This window comes from Dipodomys spectabilis, unplaced genomic scaffold (assembly GCF_019054845.1).
Source record: "Dipodomys spectabilis isolate Male_0828 unplaced genomic scaffold, ASM1905484v1 ptg000030l, whole genome shotgun sequence".
Classification (NCBI taxonomy): Eukaryota; Metazoa; Chordata; class Mammalia; order Rodentia; family Heteromyidae; genus Dipodomys; species Dipodomys spectabilis.
Window position 1 is genome coordinate 434674 of NW_024870707.1, and position 16333 is coordinate 451006.

The 16333-nt window shown below is 37.1% G+C and overlaps 1 protein-coding gene across 10 annotated transcripts in view; it reads right to left on the bottom strand.

The window, feature by feature from the left end:
* Window positions 1-16333, bottom strand: part of Phf21a (PHD finger protein 21A) — a 208644-nt gene that overhangs the window by 139606 nt on the left and 52705 nt on the right. For all 10 annotated transcript variants that reach the window (XM_042675995.1, XM_042675993.1, XM_042675991.1 and 7 more), the window contains one exon: window positions 15161-15226. In XM_042675995.1, the coding sequence (XP_042531929.1) occupies window positions 15161-15226 (66 nt within the window). The remainder of the gene's footprint in view (window positions 1-15160; window positions 15227-16333) is intronic.

Here is a 16333-nt window from a genome sequence, read left to right on the forward strand (position 1 = left end):
ATTTCTCTTTTTAAAACCAAGAATTCTTCTTTTATAATTGTTCTTTTAATCCCAACATCTTGTACTTATTTCATAGGGGCAATAATTTCTCATACTGATATGAGGATCTAGGTTTTTTGTTGATGTTGTTTGTATTGCCAGTCCTGGGGCTTGAATTGGCCTGGGTGCCATCCCTGAGCCTCTTTGTGGTCAAAGCTAACACTTGATCCACAGCACCACTTCTGGCTTTTTCTGAGTAGTTTATTGGAGATAAGAGTCTCAAGGATTTTCTGCCCTGGCTGGCTTCAAACTGTGATCCTCAGATCTCAGCCTCCTGAGTAGCTAGGATTACAAGCATGAACCATGGGCACCCAGCTTATTTATAGTTATCTTTAAACATCCCTCCCAATTCTGTGTTAGTGCTGAATGTCATGTTAGTGGTATCTACTTAATATCTGGTGCTTTTGTCTGCTATGTTCATATTTTAAAGGGATATGCTACGGATATGGAGCAATTAGACCTCTTACACACTTGATAGACATGTAAAAAAACCACAATCACTTCTAGAAAACATTTTGGCATCTCTCTCTCTCTCTCTCTCTCTCTCTCTCTCTCTCTCTCTCTCTCCCCCTCTGAGACAGGGTCTTAGTTGTATGAGGCTACACATCCAAATGTTGCCATGTGATGCTCATAGCTCATCCTCTTGATATCCTTATTACTGGTGTGTGCCACCATGACCATAATTTTATTAAAAAGTTACTACACCTACAATACAACCCAGCTATAATGAGGTACTGACCTATGAAATAAAAACATGTTTCCAAACAAAAGCTTGTACATAAGTGTTCACAGTAGCTTTACTTGAAAGAGCTAAAAACTGGAAACAATCCAAAGAATACATAGTACTGCTAAGTCCATTTGTTAAAATTCTATAACAAATGCAGTAATCTGTACTGATGAGAGGCAGATTAGTGTTTGCCTGGGGACATGGTAAGGGAAAGAAAAAGAGAAATTACCAAATAATGCAAGAAAAGTTTTAGAGATGACAGTTGTGCTTATTATTCGATTGTAATGATGATTTCATACCACCAAAACTTAAATACCTCTGTTGTATACTATTTATTTTACATTAAAATGTATAGAAGAGAGAATTTTTTTAAGGGAGGAATACAGAAAACCCAGAATAAAAATGGCTAGAAATTTAAAAAGAATGAAGTGCTAAAAAATGAAAACTGAGGATCTGGCACGGATCTAAGGTGTTTCTGGATATGCAGTATGGCATTTTCTGGGTGGCATCACTGATGCCTTCCACTGTCATACTGTGCCTAATACCTATGAGTTGAATGCCCCTCTGGTTAAATCCCTCTAGAGTGAGGTTGGCAAACTTTATAAAAATGACCAGGAAATACTATAAAGCTGTATGCATAAGCGTTTGTTGAAACTAGTTAACTCTACCATTGTAGCACAACAAAGTAGCTAGAGATGATGTGTAAATGAAATATGACTGTGTTCTGACAACTGTATTTACAAAAATAAGTAATGAGCCAGATTACAGCTTGTGAGTCCTGCTCTAGAGGCATAGCAGTCTTTCCATCTTTGGAGAATCAATCCATTTCTCTTCAGAAGGACACTCTGAAGTAGTGAAAATGGGTTCTACCTAAAGAAGACAATTAACCAAGTACAGATTAGAGCAAGGAAGTTGCAAAAGGGTGACTAGAAGTGTAAAGCAGTCTATCTGATTGTACCTGCTGTTAACAGCAGAGAGGCCTGAGGGTCTATTTCTAATAACCTGCACCCCTACTTCATTTGATGAGCTCCTATCACACAACCAACTAATCAGTAAAAGAGTATGTTGTCTTTGGAAGTTCTTATGGTAGATGTTTATAAATGGTTTCCAACCGTTACTTTTCCCTGCCTTGATTTTTATTTGGGGGTTTTAGGTCTTTTATTTAGAAGTTTATTTTGGGAGTGCTTTTGCTCTGGATTTTCTTTTTCTTCCTCCTCTTCCTCTTCCTGTTCTTTCCTTCCTGCTGCTCCCTCTCCTCCTCCTTCTCCCCCCTATTCTTCCTCCTCTTCTTCTCTCTTGTAAGACAGAGGGTTGTTATACAGCTGAGACTCACATCTAAATCAAGATCTACCTGCCCCTAATTCCCAAATGCCTGGATTACAGGAGTGAACCATCACTCTTCACTGAGTCCAGGCTTTTTTTTTTTTTTTTTAATCAAATAAACATTCCATGGAAAAGCTGCATTGCTTTTTCTAAAGTAAACTTGAATTTTCATTCCTAATTAAAGCCAACTATGGATTACCTGAAAGTCTTAGGTGAGCTTGTCTCATATTCATGACAAACTTCTACATTCAAATAGATGAGATGGCACAGTCAGAAAAACAAAGTTTGAGGTCTGTCAGTTAATGCAAGCTCAGTTCCACTATACGCTTTTCTTTTACGCATTACAACTTTTCAGAACGAGTTCCTCTGTTCTTGTTGGCACCATAGGAAAGATGTTGCTAACTTTTTTCTCAATATCTACCACAGATAGAAGTATTAAAGTCAGATTAATAATTACCACACAGTGTTTACAAAAAATAAGTTCAGGATTAATTGCCTTGGTCAAAACAATATAATCTGTTATGGTAAAGGGGAGAGAGGGAATGAAGGGATGACACAGTAAACACGTTAGTTGAAGAGTTCTAGGACTTCACGTTTTTTGGAGCTTAACTGACAGAAACTAATAATTGTTGTCTTACAGGCAAAGCTAGTCTGAGGAAGGCTAGCCAAACCCTACTGATGCATATAAACACTGGCTTCCTAAACCAGAAACAAATCACTTATGGGGAATGTCTTCTGAAATCTCATCTAACCAGCTACCAAGAGAAGTCACTAAAGAGCAAACTACTACTTCCTATCTAGTTATTCCATTCAAATCTGCTGGTAAATAAATAAATATATATATATGATATGGCCTGTCACCGTGTTCAGCATTTAAAAATATAGAAATCTGGAAATAACCATGTAGTTTTGGATAAACTATGGGTTTCCTGAAAATGTAGATATGAAGGTATTTTTCTTAATTTGGAAGGAAGGAAGGAAGGAAGGAAGGAAGGAAGGAAGGAAGGGAGGGAGGGAGGGAGGGAGGGAGGGAGGGAGGGAAGAAGGGAGGGAGGGAAGGAGGGAGGGAGGGAGGGAGGGAAGAAATAACCAATCCTTGAGGTTGGAGGCGTGGCTCAGTTAATAGAGTGTTAGCCAGTGAGGAAAAGCATCAAGTACTGAATTCAAGTCCTAGTCTCAGACACCCTACTCCCCTCAAAAAATAAAAAAGCAATGGCAATATTAACAAATGACATCAGGTTCCGTTGTTAAAGTGGCATGTCTTTTAATATTAACAATGCTGAGAGTTTATAGACAATCTGAAAGTAAGTAAAATAAAAAGAATGTGTATTTCACATTTCAAATAAGCTACATTATTGCCTGTAATATTTTTGCCTTTCTGAAAATGTGTTGTTAACTGTGTTGTAAATTTTGCTTTCCTTGCCTTACAAGGAGGAAGCTAGCTAGAGTAGCAACAGAGAGACTTTGGAAGAAATCCACAGTCAATGAGCAATAATGATTATTGACGCTTTATCATGCTTTAGCACAGGGTCATCTTTAGCTATATAATATACTGAATTTATATTGGTATAGAAAAGTTACAAAGACAGACAGTACTGATTGCTTTTTTCAGCATCCATTATTTCCTATCCTGTTTCCTTGCTAACAACAACAAATGCTTGAGAGGTGAACTCCAGCTTCCTGATAAGTCAGTCTTAGATTCACTGTTCCTGCCAGAACTAAATACTGGTATGTAACAGAACTGCGGTGAATGAGATGTGAAGTTTGTATAAGGGCTTCTAATTGAAGTTTTTCTTGCTCTTAGGAAGAGCTATTGAAAAAGAAGAAATGTGCCCTTTTTGGCCCAGGCTGTTTGTATGTGAAGATGTAAAGAGGGGAACTTCAGCAGACATTTTGTGACAAGAAGCAATGCTCACTGACAGACTGAGGGTGGCAGAGAAGAAAGATGACAAGAATATTGGTTCTGATGGTGTTACTGAGCTATAAGCAGTCCTAGGAACTGCTTATTATGTAACAAATCCACTTACTGTTTTGACCACTTTTAGTTGTGTTCTTTGTTACATACAACTACAAGCATTTGAACTCATTGTTATAGATGATAGATATCATAGGTAATCCATATTATAGATAAGGAAACCAGTTCAAAGAACTGTAGCAGATTCAAGCCCTGTCTCTATGTAGCATAAATACTAGGACTTGGTATTTCTCATTTTTTCTTTTCATTTTTTGTGCGTGTGTATGTGTGTATGTGTGTGTGCATGCGCGCGCGCATCCGTGCACACAGCAGTACTGAGTTTGCACTCAGGGCCTTGTATTCTTGGTTTCTTTGCTCAAGGCTGGCATTCTACCACCTGAGCTACCTCTCTACACCTGGTTCTTGCTAGTTAATTGGTGATAAGACACATACAGCTCTCACAGACAACTTTCTGGGGTGGTTTTGAATCTTGATCATCAGATCTCGGTGTCCAGAGTAGTTATGATTACAGGCATGAGCCACTGGCACCCAGCTTACTACTTTTTTTTTTTTAAAGAAATGTAAAGCACCACTATATATGAGCATACAGAGCAGATGGGGGTGAAAAACAGTTCATAAAGACATAAAATGTAGAGGGAAACATAAACAAATAGCTTAAAAATACATAATATCTACTCAAAAGCTTCCAAATAAGGAAGTATTAGCTTGCAAGAGATTTTGCAAACTAGAGTACATTTTGCCAAGGAGATATTAGGTAGGCAAATCAAGAAGAAAAACTATTTATCTTTAGTGATTAAAAAATTTCAAAAGATAGTAAGAGAATATATAAGGTATAAAGTACCAAGCTTACTCTGGTCACTGTTCTCAAATTGCTTTCTTAGAATCACTATGAATGGTTCTACGCAAATAATTCTAGACAATCTAAACCTTTCTCATACATTTTTAAGTCTAAAATGATCACGAATATATAAACACAAACATGGTTTTTAGTATTTTATATTTTAAATAAATATAGAATTATACTGGACACATTTTATAATTTACTCTTCCCACTTTGAATTTAATAGAACATTCATTTTCTTAACCAGCCACATACTACTCCATAATTTATGTATGTATGTATGTATGTATGTATCTGTCTATCTTTCTATCTACTATTAATGCACCATGTCTTTTTCAAATTTTCTTGTTTGGCTATTTTGTACTATACTTTGCTGCTAATGAGCCTTGCTGGTACAAAGGTAGAAGGTGACTCTAGGTATATACTAACGATGAAAGATAGAAAAGCACCTCCAAGCTGAAGAAAGAATAACCAAGAAACTATGTACTTGATGAGGATAAAGTATGAACACATTCAGTGGAGAAAGGCATGAGACAGGATAATGGAGGACATTCACTGTTTTTTAATTAGCGCACTAATTGCACAAAGGGTTTCACTAATTTTTCAAAGATGCATATAAGGTATTTTGATCATATTCACGCCTCTGTTACTCTTTCTTATGTCCCTCCCCTCCATTTTGAGTAAAGGGATTTCTGAATTAAGTCATACAGCAATGCTGGAGAAATACCACGTTTCTAGTGTACCAAGTTTCCAGGCTGCTGGCCCAAACACATTTACTTCATTTCTCACACAGTTTTCTTTTCTGAAACTAAATCATCACTGAAACTTTTTAAACAATGAAGCAGGAAACAATATTGAGACCATCTCTCTACAAAGGAGAAGGATTTGGACTATCTGAATGAGGATCTTCTTTTAATAGTGTATGCCCTAGGTATGGACATCCTTGGCAAAAACATGCTTTCTGAATGCATAACGAATTAATTCTGAACATGCTTCTACTTACCTACCATGCTAGACTTGATAAGTTCAAATGTGATCAAAACATCAGTCCTTGCCCTTTGGTATCTTACAAATCATTACAGCATAATTTGATAGGGACAAGCACTAACCACAAGAAATGACAAACACATAGGCATATATACCACAGGCATACAGAATATACAAGAGGGCTTCTCCACCCCATGGTACAACCCCTGTTGTCACTGTATTTGATTCCAGTGTCCTGCATCTTGTATATATATTTTTCTAATTTGGGGAGGGGAAGGGAAAAAACAAAATGCTGAAATAAGGATAAAGGATGACCCATTGCAACAATGAGATGTATAAGACACTATGTTGAAAACGAACTTTACAACTTGGTTGGGGGGAGGGGGATGGGGGGGAGGGATGGTAGGTAAAAAACAAAGGGGGGGAATAACACTGCTCATAGGAAATGGACTCATTACCTTGCTCATGTAACTGTAAGTATCTTTACAATAAAAAATATATATTAATTTTTTTTTTTTTTGGTCCGGTCGTGGGGCCTGAACTCTGGGCCTGGGTGCTGTCCCTCAGCTCCTCAGCTCTTCAGCTCAAGGCTAGCACTCTACCACTTGAGCCACAGGGCCACTTCCGGCTTTTTTTTTTTTCTTTTTGCTTATGTGGTGCTGAGGAATCGAACCCAGGGCCTCATGCATGCAAGGCCAGCGCTCTACCACTGAGCCACCTTCCCAGCCCATATTAATATTTTTTTAATTAAAAAAAGGGGACTCTCCAACTCTGCCTAGAGGGTGGAAAGAAATTAAGGAAAACTCTCTGGAAGACCTTACTCAAATTTTGGGTCTTCAAAAGATAAGTAGAAATGTACCAAGCAAAGAGGAAAATTCTAAATGTAGAGATTATGCATGAATGCATGGAGTGGCCAGAGAGTGACGATGACATTAAGGAACTTATAAAGTAGGGAAGGTAGCGAAGGACGCAAAAGAAGCCAGAGAGCATAAATTGCTAAAGCTATCAGTGTTGATGTACTTGAATAGCTCAAACACAACAGCCAGTTGCACGGAAATAACACCAGATGTTTGTTCTCTGCTGGACCTAGTACCATGTCTTACATCATGCTACACTCTTAATAAATATATGTGGAATTAGCAGGAGTCACGCTGTTGGAATAATAAAAAGTTTCAAAAAGCAAAGATCCTAGAAAAAAAATGGGAATAAATGGAGGGAATGGCTTATTTACAAGTAAAAACCAGCTCCTAAAAAGCATCTGCTATACATAGCACCTATCAGCCAAAAATTAGACTAAAGCTCTCTCAAGTGCTGGAGTCCCTAAACATTTTTAAATACAGACATATTCCATGCAAAGATCAAGATACATACCAGGACTTGAAAAAAAATTCTACCAGCTTGGGTGCTGGCTTGATTTTCATAGCTTAAAGCAACTGCTTTCAACTAAGAAAGAGATGAGCAAAGAAGGGAAAAACCTACCGTAGATTCCAATAGTCTTGTGTCGAGACCTGTAATGCTAAATGTTGAAGGTTAAGAATTTCAAATAGAATTTAAGCAATTCCATTTGCCAATACTACAAACAAATAAATGATTACCCTGAACTCACAAGACTTCAACAAGCAGGCTGCTACACTTGATTTCTTCTACCAGATTCAGGTAAAATGCCCTACAACTACACAGTACCATATTACTGAAGCATAAGTTACTTCATCAAAGGAGAGTAACATTCTATGATTATTGGTTGAATCTAGGGACAATTAACAAAGTTGTACATCACGTTTCCAATATTAGGATACACCAAGGCAATGTAATTATTTTGCCTAACGTCCTATTTCAAAAACTATCTGATGCCAACCACTGGTGGCTCAAGCTTATAATACTAGCTACTCAGGAGGCTGAGATTTGAGAGTCATAGTTCAAAGCCAGCCCAGGCAGAAAAAGTTTCTGAGACTCTATCTCCAATTAACCACCAAAAAAACCAGAAGTAGAGCTGTAGTTCACAGTGGTAGAGCACTAGCCTTGAGCAGAAAAGTTCACGAACAGCACCCAGGCCAGAGTTCAAGCCCCATGATTGACCGCCCCCCCACCAAAAAAAAAACTATTTGATAAAGGTCTGAAGAACAATTCATAGTCATTTGGATTCTACTCTCGAATTCTAGTCTGATTAATTACATAATCACAGCCACGGTACAAAGTCTGTTTCAGTTGAATTATTACAATGATGTATTCCATGACTGAGTTATATGTAAAATACTCTAGTTCCTTAGAAAAGTAGTACTTTGGGCTGGGAAGGTGGCTCAGTGGTAGAGCACTTGTCTTGCATGCTCGAGGTCCTGGGTTCGATTCCTCAGCACCACATAAGAAAAAAGCCGGAAGTGGCGCTGTGGCTCAAGTGGTAGAGTGCTAGCCTTGAGCTGAAGAGCTTAGGGATAGCGCCCAGGCCCAGAGTTCAGGCCCCACGACTGGACCCAAAAAAAAGAAAAAAGAAAAGTAGTTCTTTTTACAGAAGATACAGGTCACATATAAAACAAAGTTCATCACAACCATGGGTCCACAAAAATGTCCATTTAAATAGAGCATATAACTACCACTACCCTCAAATTGGATGTATATGATACATATTCACTAACTTCTAAACATTGCATAAATAAGTCAACATATTACATTACTGAATACCTGAAAACTTAAACAACTCTCTAAAAGGATTAATTTTCTGGCACCCTATATGGAAGTAACAACTTTTATCTTAGATTTGAAAATGAGTAATGTCACTCAGAAGCCTATGTATTAAAGGCCTGGACTTTAGGTTGCCCTATTAGGAGATACTATGGGTCTTTAGGAGGTAGGACCTATGGGAAGTATTTAGGTCAATGATGGTATACTGTGGAAGAGGACATTCTCACTCTGTGTGTGTGTGTGTGTGTGTGTGTGTGTGTCTTTCTCTCTGTCTCTCTCTCTCTTTCTCTCTCTGCTTCCTGTTCATGAAGTGAACAATGAACTGTCATGCTATGGGTGTGCTGCCTTTACAACAGGCCCACAGTTGAACTCAAACCTCCATAACTGAACTAAATACATCTTTTTCCTTTATAAAGTTAATTGCCTCAGGTATTTTGCTGTGATAACACAAAGCTGACTAATGTATTTACCTACCTTAAATTATGTTATTCTATGTATAAGAAACAAAACTAGTTACTGTAGGGACAGAAACCTTTCCCAAGGACTTCAGAAACTTTTACTAAATATGTTCAAATTTGGGAATAGTTCTATAATGGCAGTATTTATTAAACTTAGTATTTACTTAACTCTGGTTAAAATAATCTGTAAGAAATAAAGACTAGACTTTTTATTTTTTATTTTATTTTACTTTTTTTTTTTTTGATGCTGGTCCTAGAGCTTGAATTCAGAGTGCTATCTGTCCCTGAGCTTCTTTTTGCTCAAGGCTAGCACCCTACCATTTGAGCCACAGCTCCACTTCTAGTTTTTTGGTAGTTTATTGGAGAGAAGAGTCCCACAGATTTTCCTGCCCAAACTTCAAATCACAATCCCTAGATCTCAACCTCCAAAGTAGCTAGGATTACAGGCATGAATCACTGGTACCTGGAAAGATTATAATTTTTAAACATAGCATCAAAAAGCCAACTACTAGGAAAATATCAAAAAATACAAAGGGGTCTATCTTACTATACAGGAATAAAAAAAAAGACTGAAAGAAAATTGAAAGGCAATTTCATGGAATATTATGAAATATTTATACCATAAACCCATAAACAAACAGTATCAAATCCATACTAATTCATCTTTTTTTTTTTTTTGTCAGCCATAGGGCCTGAACTCTGAGCTCTTCAGCTCAAGGCTAGTGCTCTATCACTTGAGCCACAGTACCACTTCTGACTTTTTCTGCTTATGTGGTGCTAAGGAATTGAACCTAGGGCCTCATGCATACAAAGCAAACACTCTACCCCTGAGCCACCTTCCCAGCCCCCATACGAATTCATCTTCTAAATCAAAAAAGTATCCCCATTCTAGGTATTCTTGGACTAAATTATATATTCTATTAGTCTGAAACGGACTTTTCTGATAGTTATTTGGAAACATGTAGTAAAGGAGATTGTTATTTATTTTTAATAAAGAAAAAGTCTTATTTACACCTTTTGACCGACTGTAAAAGAAAGATGATTGTTCTCAATGTTTCTGTTTTACAGTCTTTATCAGGTAGCTTTGCAAAGCATGGCCACATGACTTATTTTGGCTAATGAGATGTTAATAGTTGGATGCTAGTAGAATTTTAAAATATGTCTTGGTAATCTGGCCTACATCTTATGCTCTAGTGATAAACCATGAAATGAGTATGCCCCAGGTAGCTTCTGTCCCTTCATGCTAGACCTCAGAATGAACACATTTAGGGTAAATCTAACTAAACCTATAGCCTGAGGGCAAGCTTGGCCAACCCACAACTGAAGCAGATGGGTCCCAAACTAGATCAAGAAAACCTCAGGTGACCTACAGACAAGTGTGAAAAATAAATACTCATTGTTGTAAGCCACTCAGCAAAAGCGGTTTGTTATGGTAATAGGTTAAAAATATGTCTACCAATCTCCTAACTAGGAATTTATCCGAAGGCAATCAGAAAAAAACAAAGATTTAGAGAAGGGTATTCAACATAGTAATATTTATAACTGCCAAAACTTGAAGAAAAAAAAAGCTACCATCACATAACAGAGGAATCATTTTAAAAATTAAGATACAGCCAGACAAATATTTGAAGATGTTTTTAAAAAATCATGTTCAGAAGAGCACTCAAAAATGTAAGAAAATGTTCATAATATATTACGTATGCAAGATGTATTTTTTTAAGAAAGAATATACTGACAGGTTTTGTTTGTTTGTTTTTAGTGGTGGTGGTGGTACTGAGGTTTGAACTAAGGAAGTCACTATTTGCTAGGCAGATGCCTTAACATTTCTATACACTCCAGCCTAAGAGTTATCTCTAAGCAGAGAAAAAGATCAGTTAGATAAAATCATTTAAGACATTCTTCCTGCTAGACATTTCCTTGTTAAGTATTATACTAAATATTATACTAGGAATGAAGAAGTAAATAAACATGTTCACCGCTTCTTAAGACTAGCAATCTAATAAGAAATATGTATTTTTAAATGGTAATATATGGATATATAATTACAACTTGTGATATGCTGCTTTAGCAGAAACTACTAATTATTAATGACATTATGTCCCATTGGTGGCCGGTCACCAATAATAAACTACATCTCCCAGCCTTCCTTTCTCCTAGCTGAGGTCATATAACTAAGTTCAAATCAAGGGAGTTTTAACTGGAAGTGGTACATACAACTTCCAGTAAACATCCTTAAAAATGAAGGGCTCAGACTTTGTTGCTTTTTCTTCTTCTTACCAGATGGAGTGGCTATTTTAGACTCTGATCTGAAAGTGTCACGCTGAGAATGGCAGAGCAGCAGAACCGGAGGTGCCTAGGTTCACTGATGCTGTGGAACCACTCTCACCAGCCTGAGTCTGTATCCCGGGCTTCCAGAAGAGGAAGAGTAAAACTTCACCCTGGTAAAGCTGTCTTTACTTGGAGTTTTTCAGATATTCACAGATGAACCTAATCATAAATGGTGTCACTATGGTGGAAAATGAAACGATACCTTCACTGGAGACAGGGGCTTCAGGGAGACTTCCTCAGAGGAAGTAACAAATTTGAGCAGTAAATAAAGACTGCCCAGTGAAGCTGAGGAGGATGAAGATCTATTTAGGTGGGGAAAACTAAAGATGCAACCTATGACTTAGGCCTGGATCCCTAAGGGACAAGGAACAAACTTTGAGATGTCCTGTTGCCTTGTGGGCCAGTTGAGTTACACAGAGCACTTGCCTAGCAGGCTCAAGGCCCTAGCCCATCCCTAGGACCTGTGTTGGGGAAGGGATGGAGACTGTCTCTACCAGAATTCAGAATCAAAACAGCACTAAATCAACTAAGCATTGTTGGCTCCAATATCAGAATGTCTCTATTCTGACAAGAAAAGCACACATGCACATATGTCTGTCAAATATAAGGAATGGGAAGGGCAGAATGATAATGATTTCTGTAAAGGAAATTAATAGTTGTTTCTGCCCTTTAGTATTACTACTGTTTAAACGGTTGGATTTCTTGATTAGAATAGTTCATATATCATGAAGAGAACGTCATGTTAACTATCCCTGGCACAGACAAGAGGTAGGTGTTAAATTCTTTTTATTTCTTATTTATTATTTTAAGAACAAAAAATGTAAAACAAAGGAAAAAACCACAGAAAAAATAAACTACGTATAAAATCACAACTATCTAACCTTTTATAGATAGTTTTTATACACATTTTTATATCCACATGGAAACATATATACATAGATCAAATACCAAAATGGAATTATAATATAATAACTTGTATATGCCTTTCCACTACTGTATCAGGAGAATATATCTATGTCACTTAACAGTGTTTTTAATACAGGATTAGTTTATTCCATCAAATCTCAGGATTTTATGAGTTAAAACTGTCAATCACAAACCAAAGCCCTGTAAGTCAAGAAGCTGCCCTCAGAATCTGCCCCAGAGTTACTATTCATAAATCTAAAGTTATGATTTGAAAGCATGTGAGTCTCCTGATAAAGAATTGAACAACGTTCACTAAGTTTTAGCCAAAAGGATGCTTACTAAGGACATTTTCCCCAACAAAGAATATTATTACATAATTAGTCTTCTTCCCTTTCCCTCCCCCACCATATTGCTGAGGATTGAACCCAGGGCCTCAAGCATGATAGGCTAACACTCAACCACTGAATTATGTCCACAGCCTTGTTACTTAGTTTTAAGGAAGAGACTGAATACCACACTAGGACAGAAATAATGACTAAGAACTAAAAGTGTCTATTGTAACAACTACTGACTATCTGTAATTTTTTTTTTTTTTTTTTGGTCAGTTGTAGGGCTTGAACTCAAGGCCTCGGTGCTATCCCTGAGAGTTTTCACTCAAGGCTAGCACCCTACCACTTTGAGACACAGCCCCACTTCCTGTAACTTTTTTTTAATAAAGCAAAATAAGAAAATATTTATACCAATTGTTATTCACTTAAGCTTTCAAATGGATATATAAAATGTATGGTACCCAGAAAAAGAATGGAAGCAAATATGACAAAGAGTTAATAGTTTTAAATTCTGAAATAGCATTCTTCTTCTTCATTCTTGTCTATAATTAAAACTTTTCTTAATATACAAAGTTAAAGTTAAATTAAAATATTAGTCATGTGAGTACAATGGTTCAGATTTTGGTATTAAAGTTATAAAATAAACCAAAATTTTACATTACTTTACACACAAAATATTTCAAACAAACTAGTTTTCTTTAACTGCCCCAATGCCCCAAGTATAGCTTTTGGTTGTTTTAACTTTTTTTTTTTTGGGGGGGGGTGGTCGGCTGTGGGGCTTGAACTCTGGGCTTAAACTCTGGACTTGGATGCTATATCCTTCAGCTCTTCAGATCAAGGCGAGCACTCTACTGCTTGAGCCACAGCGCCACTTCCAGTTTTCTAGTGCTTTATTGGCTTTAAACCTTGATCTTCAGATCTCAGCCTCCGGAGTAGCTAGGATTACAGGCGTGAGCCACCAGGTGCCTGGCTTGGTTGTTTTAACTTTGTGACAGCATCTCCCACCCCTTCCACTAATCAGCTCTTAACTTCTTTCCCTGCTGGAACACGTGAATTTTTCAGCAAAAGTGACTCATTCATTGGCATCTTGTCAAACTAATCCTGAAACTATAAGGAGGCTTAGTGCTAACAGAACTCTAAAGCTAGAACACTTTCCCTAACACACATCATTTGAATTTTTGAGAACTGAATCTCACTCAGGGCCACACATCCTAACAAGCTCTGTTTACATTTTCCTCACAAATCATTCTCCACCATTCTACCTCCTCTCATTTTTATTTTGGCAATTCCTAGTTTAAAATCCCTCCTGTCTATAGAGAAGACAAGCTTAGATGGCCTAAGAAGGAGGAGGGAGTTAACAGTACTTGCTCATTCAGCTTGGAAGATTAACTAAATCATTTATCTATTCTACAGAGTTCTTAAATGACCATACAATCCAGTAACAATCAGAAATCGCTATTCAGGTCCATAAAAAAAAAAAATCAAACTTAGCTTAGCTAATGAGTTTGCTAATATTTCACTAAATCCAAGTTTTAAAAACAACATAAAATCAGTTGTTGAGGACTATTTCATCAAAAATCTTCAATAAGATGCTTTACTAGCAGAAGCTATAGCTAAACATCATTTTGTCTTTTTGGTCCACATAACAGAAAATGTTCTTATTTTATTATTTATCTTTAAGTAGTTGTACAAAGGAGCTGCCACTTAACAAAGCAGTTTATGAATACAATGCATCTTGATCACAGTCATCCCTTTCACCATTCTCACCCATAGACAAATGAGGAGAAGGAAGAATTCAAGAGAGTGTCAAGAAGTCAAGGCAGATCGTACAAAATGTTTTTTTAGCCAGAAGAAAGTTGGTAGGGAAGAAGCAAGAGATTAAATGCTTTATCAGATTACTGTGGATAGAGCTAGCTCTATCAACTGTCAAACTCTACCTGGTGGCAGGAACCACCTAAACTGATGTAGAGGTCATAATAAACAAACAAAAAGCTTCAATTATACTTTCCGAGTGTCCTTGAAAAAAAGTTAGGTATTCTTCTTCTGCCCTATAATAGCATATGTGCAACAAGTTTTCATCGAAGTTTTTTTTTTTCAAAAAATAGGTTAATATCTACTAAAGATTAACATAAGAGCATGACCATACTTAGAGAGGGAGTCCCACATTTAGAGATCTACTTAACAGCTATTCTCTCCAAATGTCAGCTGGAGCCTTTAAAACAAATAACAAGACACATACAGCAGCTAGGATTTTCTACCACATACTCCCACTAACTTTCTTACCCCTTTTCCCCTAAGGGTAAACTACAGAGTTTAATTAACACTGTTAACGCAGCCTACCACATTGCTTTTAGGTATTTGCCAGTAACATACACTCATGGGATACTCTAGAGACTGATTTCAACCAAAAATAAAAATAGATAAACAGAGCTCAAGCAAAATTAAAACCAAGTCTGGCTGCCCACACTTATTTTCACACATAAGGAAAAATAGCAGTTCTCTTAGAAGCCTCAAGCGGACATATCTTTAGAACACAATGTTAAAAATATGCTCCCCCCACTCTTTCCCTACCTGTTTCTCACTCAAAGCTGTGATTTTGGCTTGGAGTTCATGAAGCTGTTTCTTTAAGTCAGCATTCTGATTAGAAAGAAAAAATATCTGTGAGAAAGATATTCATTTGTTAACAGAATAGTAGCAAGAAGAATATGCATACTGTATTACAAATGAAGCAACCATAAGCATTTAGCCAATCAATTTGGTCATGCATTAAATTGTAATAATAATATCTCTTCCTAGTGCATAAATCCTAGCACAGAATAGAGGCAGCTTCTTTGCAACTAAATTTTGTGTGTCTGTATGTGTATTGGGGGCGGGGGGAGGGGACTTGCGTGTGTGCACACACACACATGCACCCATGCTAGTGCTGGGGCTTGACCTCAGGGCCTGGGCTTAGCTTTTTACACTCAAGGCTGGCACTTGAATCATACCTTCACTTCAGGCTTTTTCCACTGGCTAAGAGTCTCATCAGCCAGACTGGCTTTGAACCAAGATGCTCAGATATGCCTCCTGAGTAGCCAGGATTACAGACATGAGCCACCAATGTCTGGCTTATTGCAACTATCTTAAACTACAGAAGTTTTACATTTTAGAACCTTGTACTATAATAGTACCTTTTCACAAAAAAATACTGTTACTCAATATAAATTATCAGTTGACAGAAAACCTAAAGCTCCACTTAATCAGACCAAAACAGGAAAATGGAGGATATAAGTAAGCATATGGAGTATGCTCAGCAGCATTATCAACAAAGATAAGAGGTTTTCCTCTGCTTGTCCTCCCCCTTATTTAGTAAAGCACATGTATTATTTTAGCCTAGATTTGAAAAGCTGTCAGTACTAGGGCTGCCTTAACACCACATCATTCAAATTAACAAACTGACTACAGGGTGCTTTCTCAGTTCTATAATTCTAGGAAATCAGAAAGAAAATAAGAACTATTTTAGATGAGATACATGGAACATGCTTGTTTTTACTCTAGAGGGAGAACAATGTAAAGTTTTTAAGCGCTTAAGGTATGGTAAGAACCTACTATCCAAATACCAGTCCATGACAGACTGCTTTAATTATTTCATACACAATTTTTTTCTAATTCATGTATGATTCCTTCAAGTTACCCTGCCTAGTCTTCTAATATATTAGGGCATACATCTTCTCTCTCTCTCTCTTTTTTTTGGGGGGGGCCAGT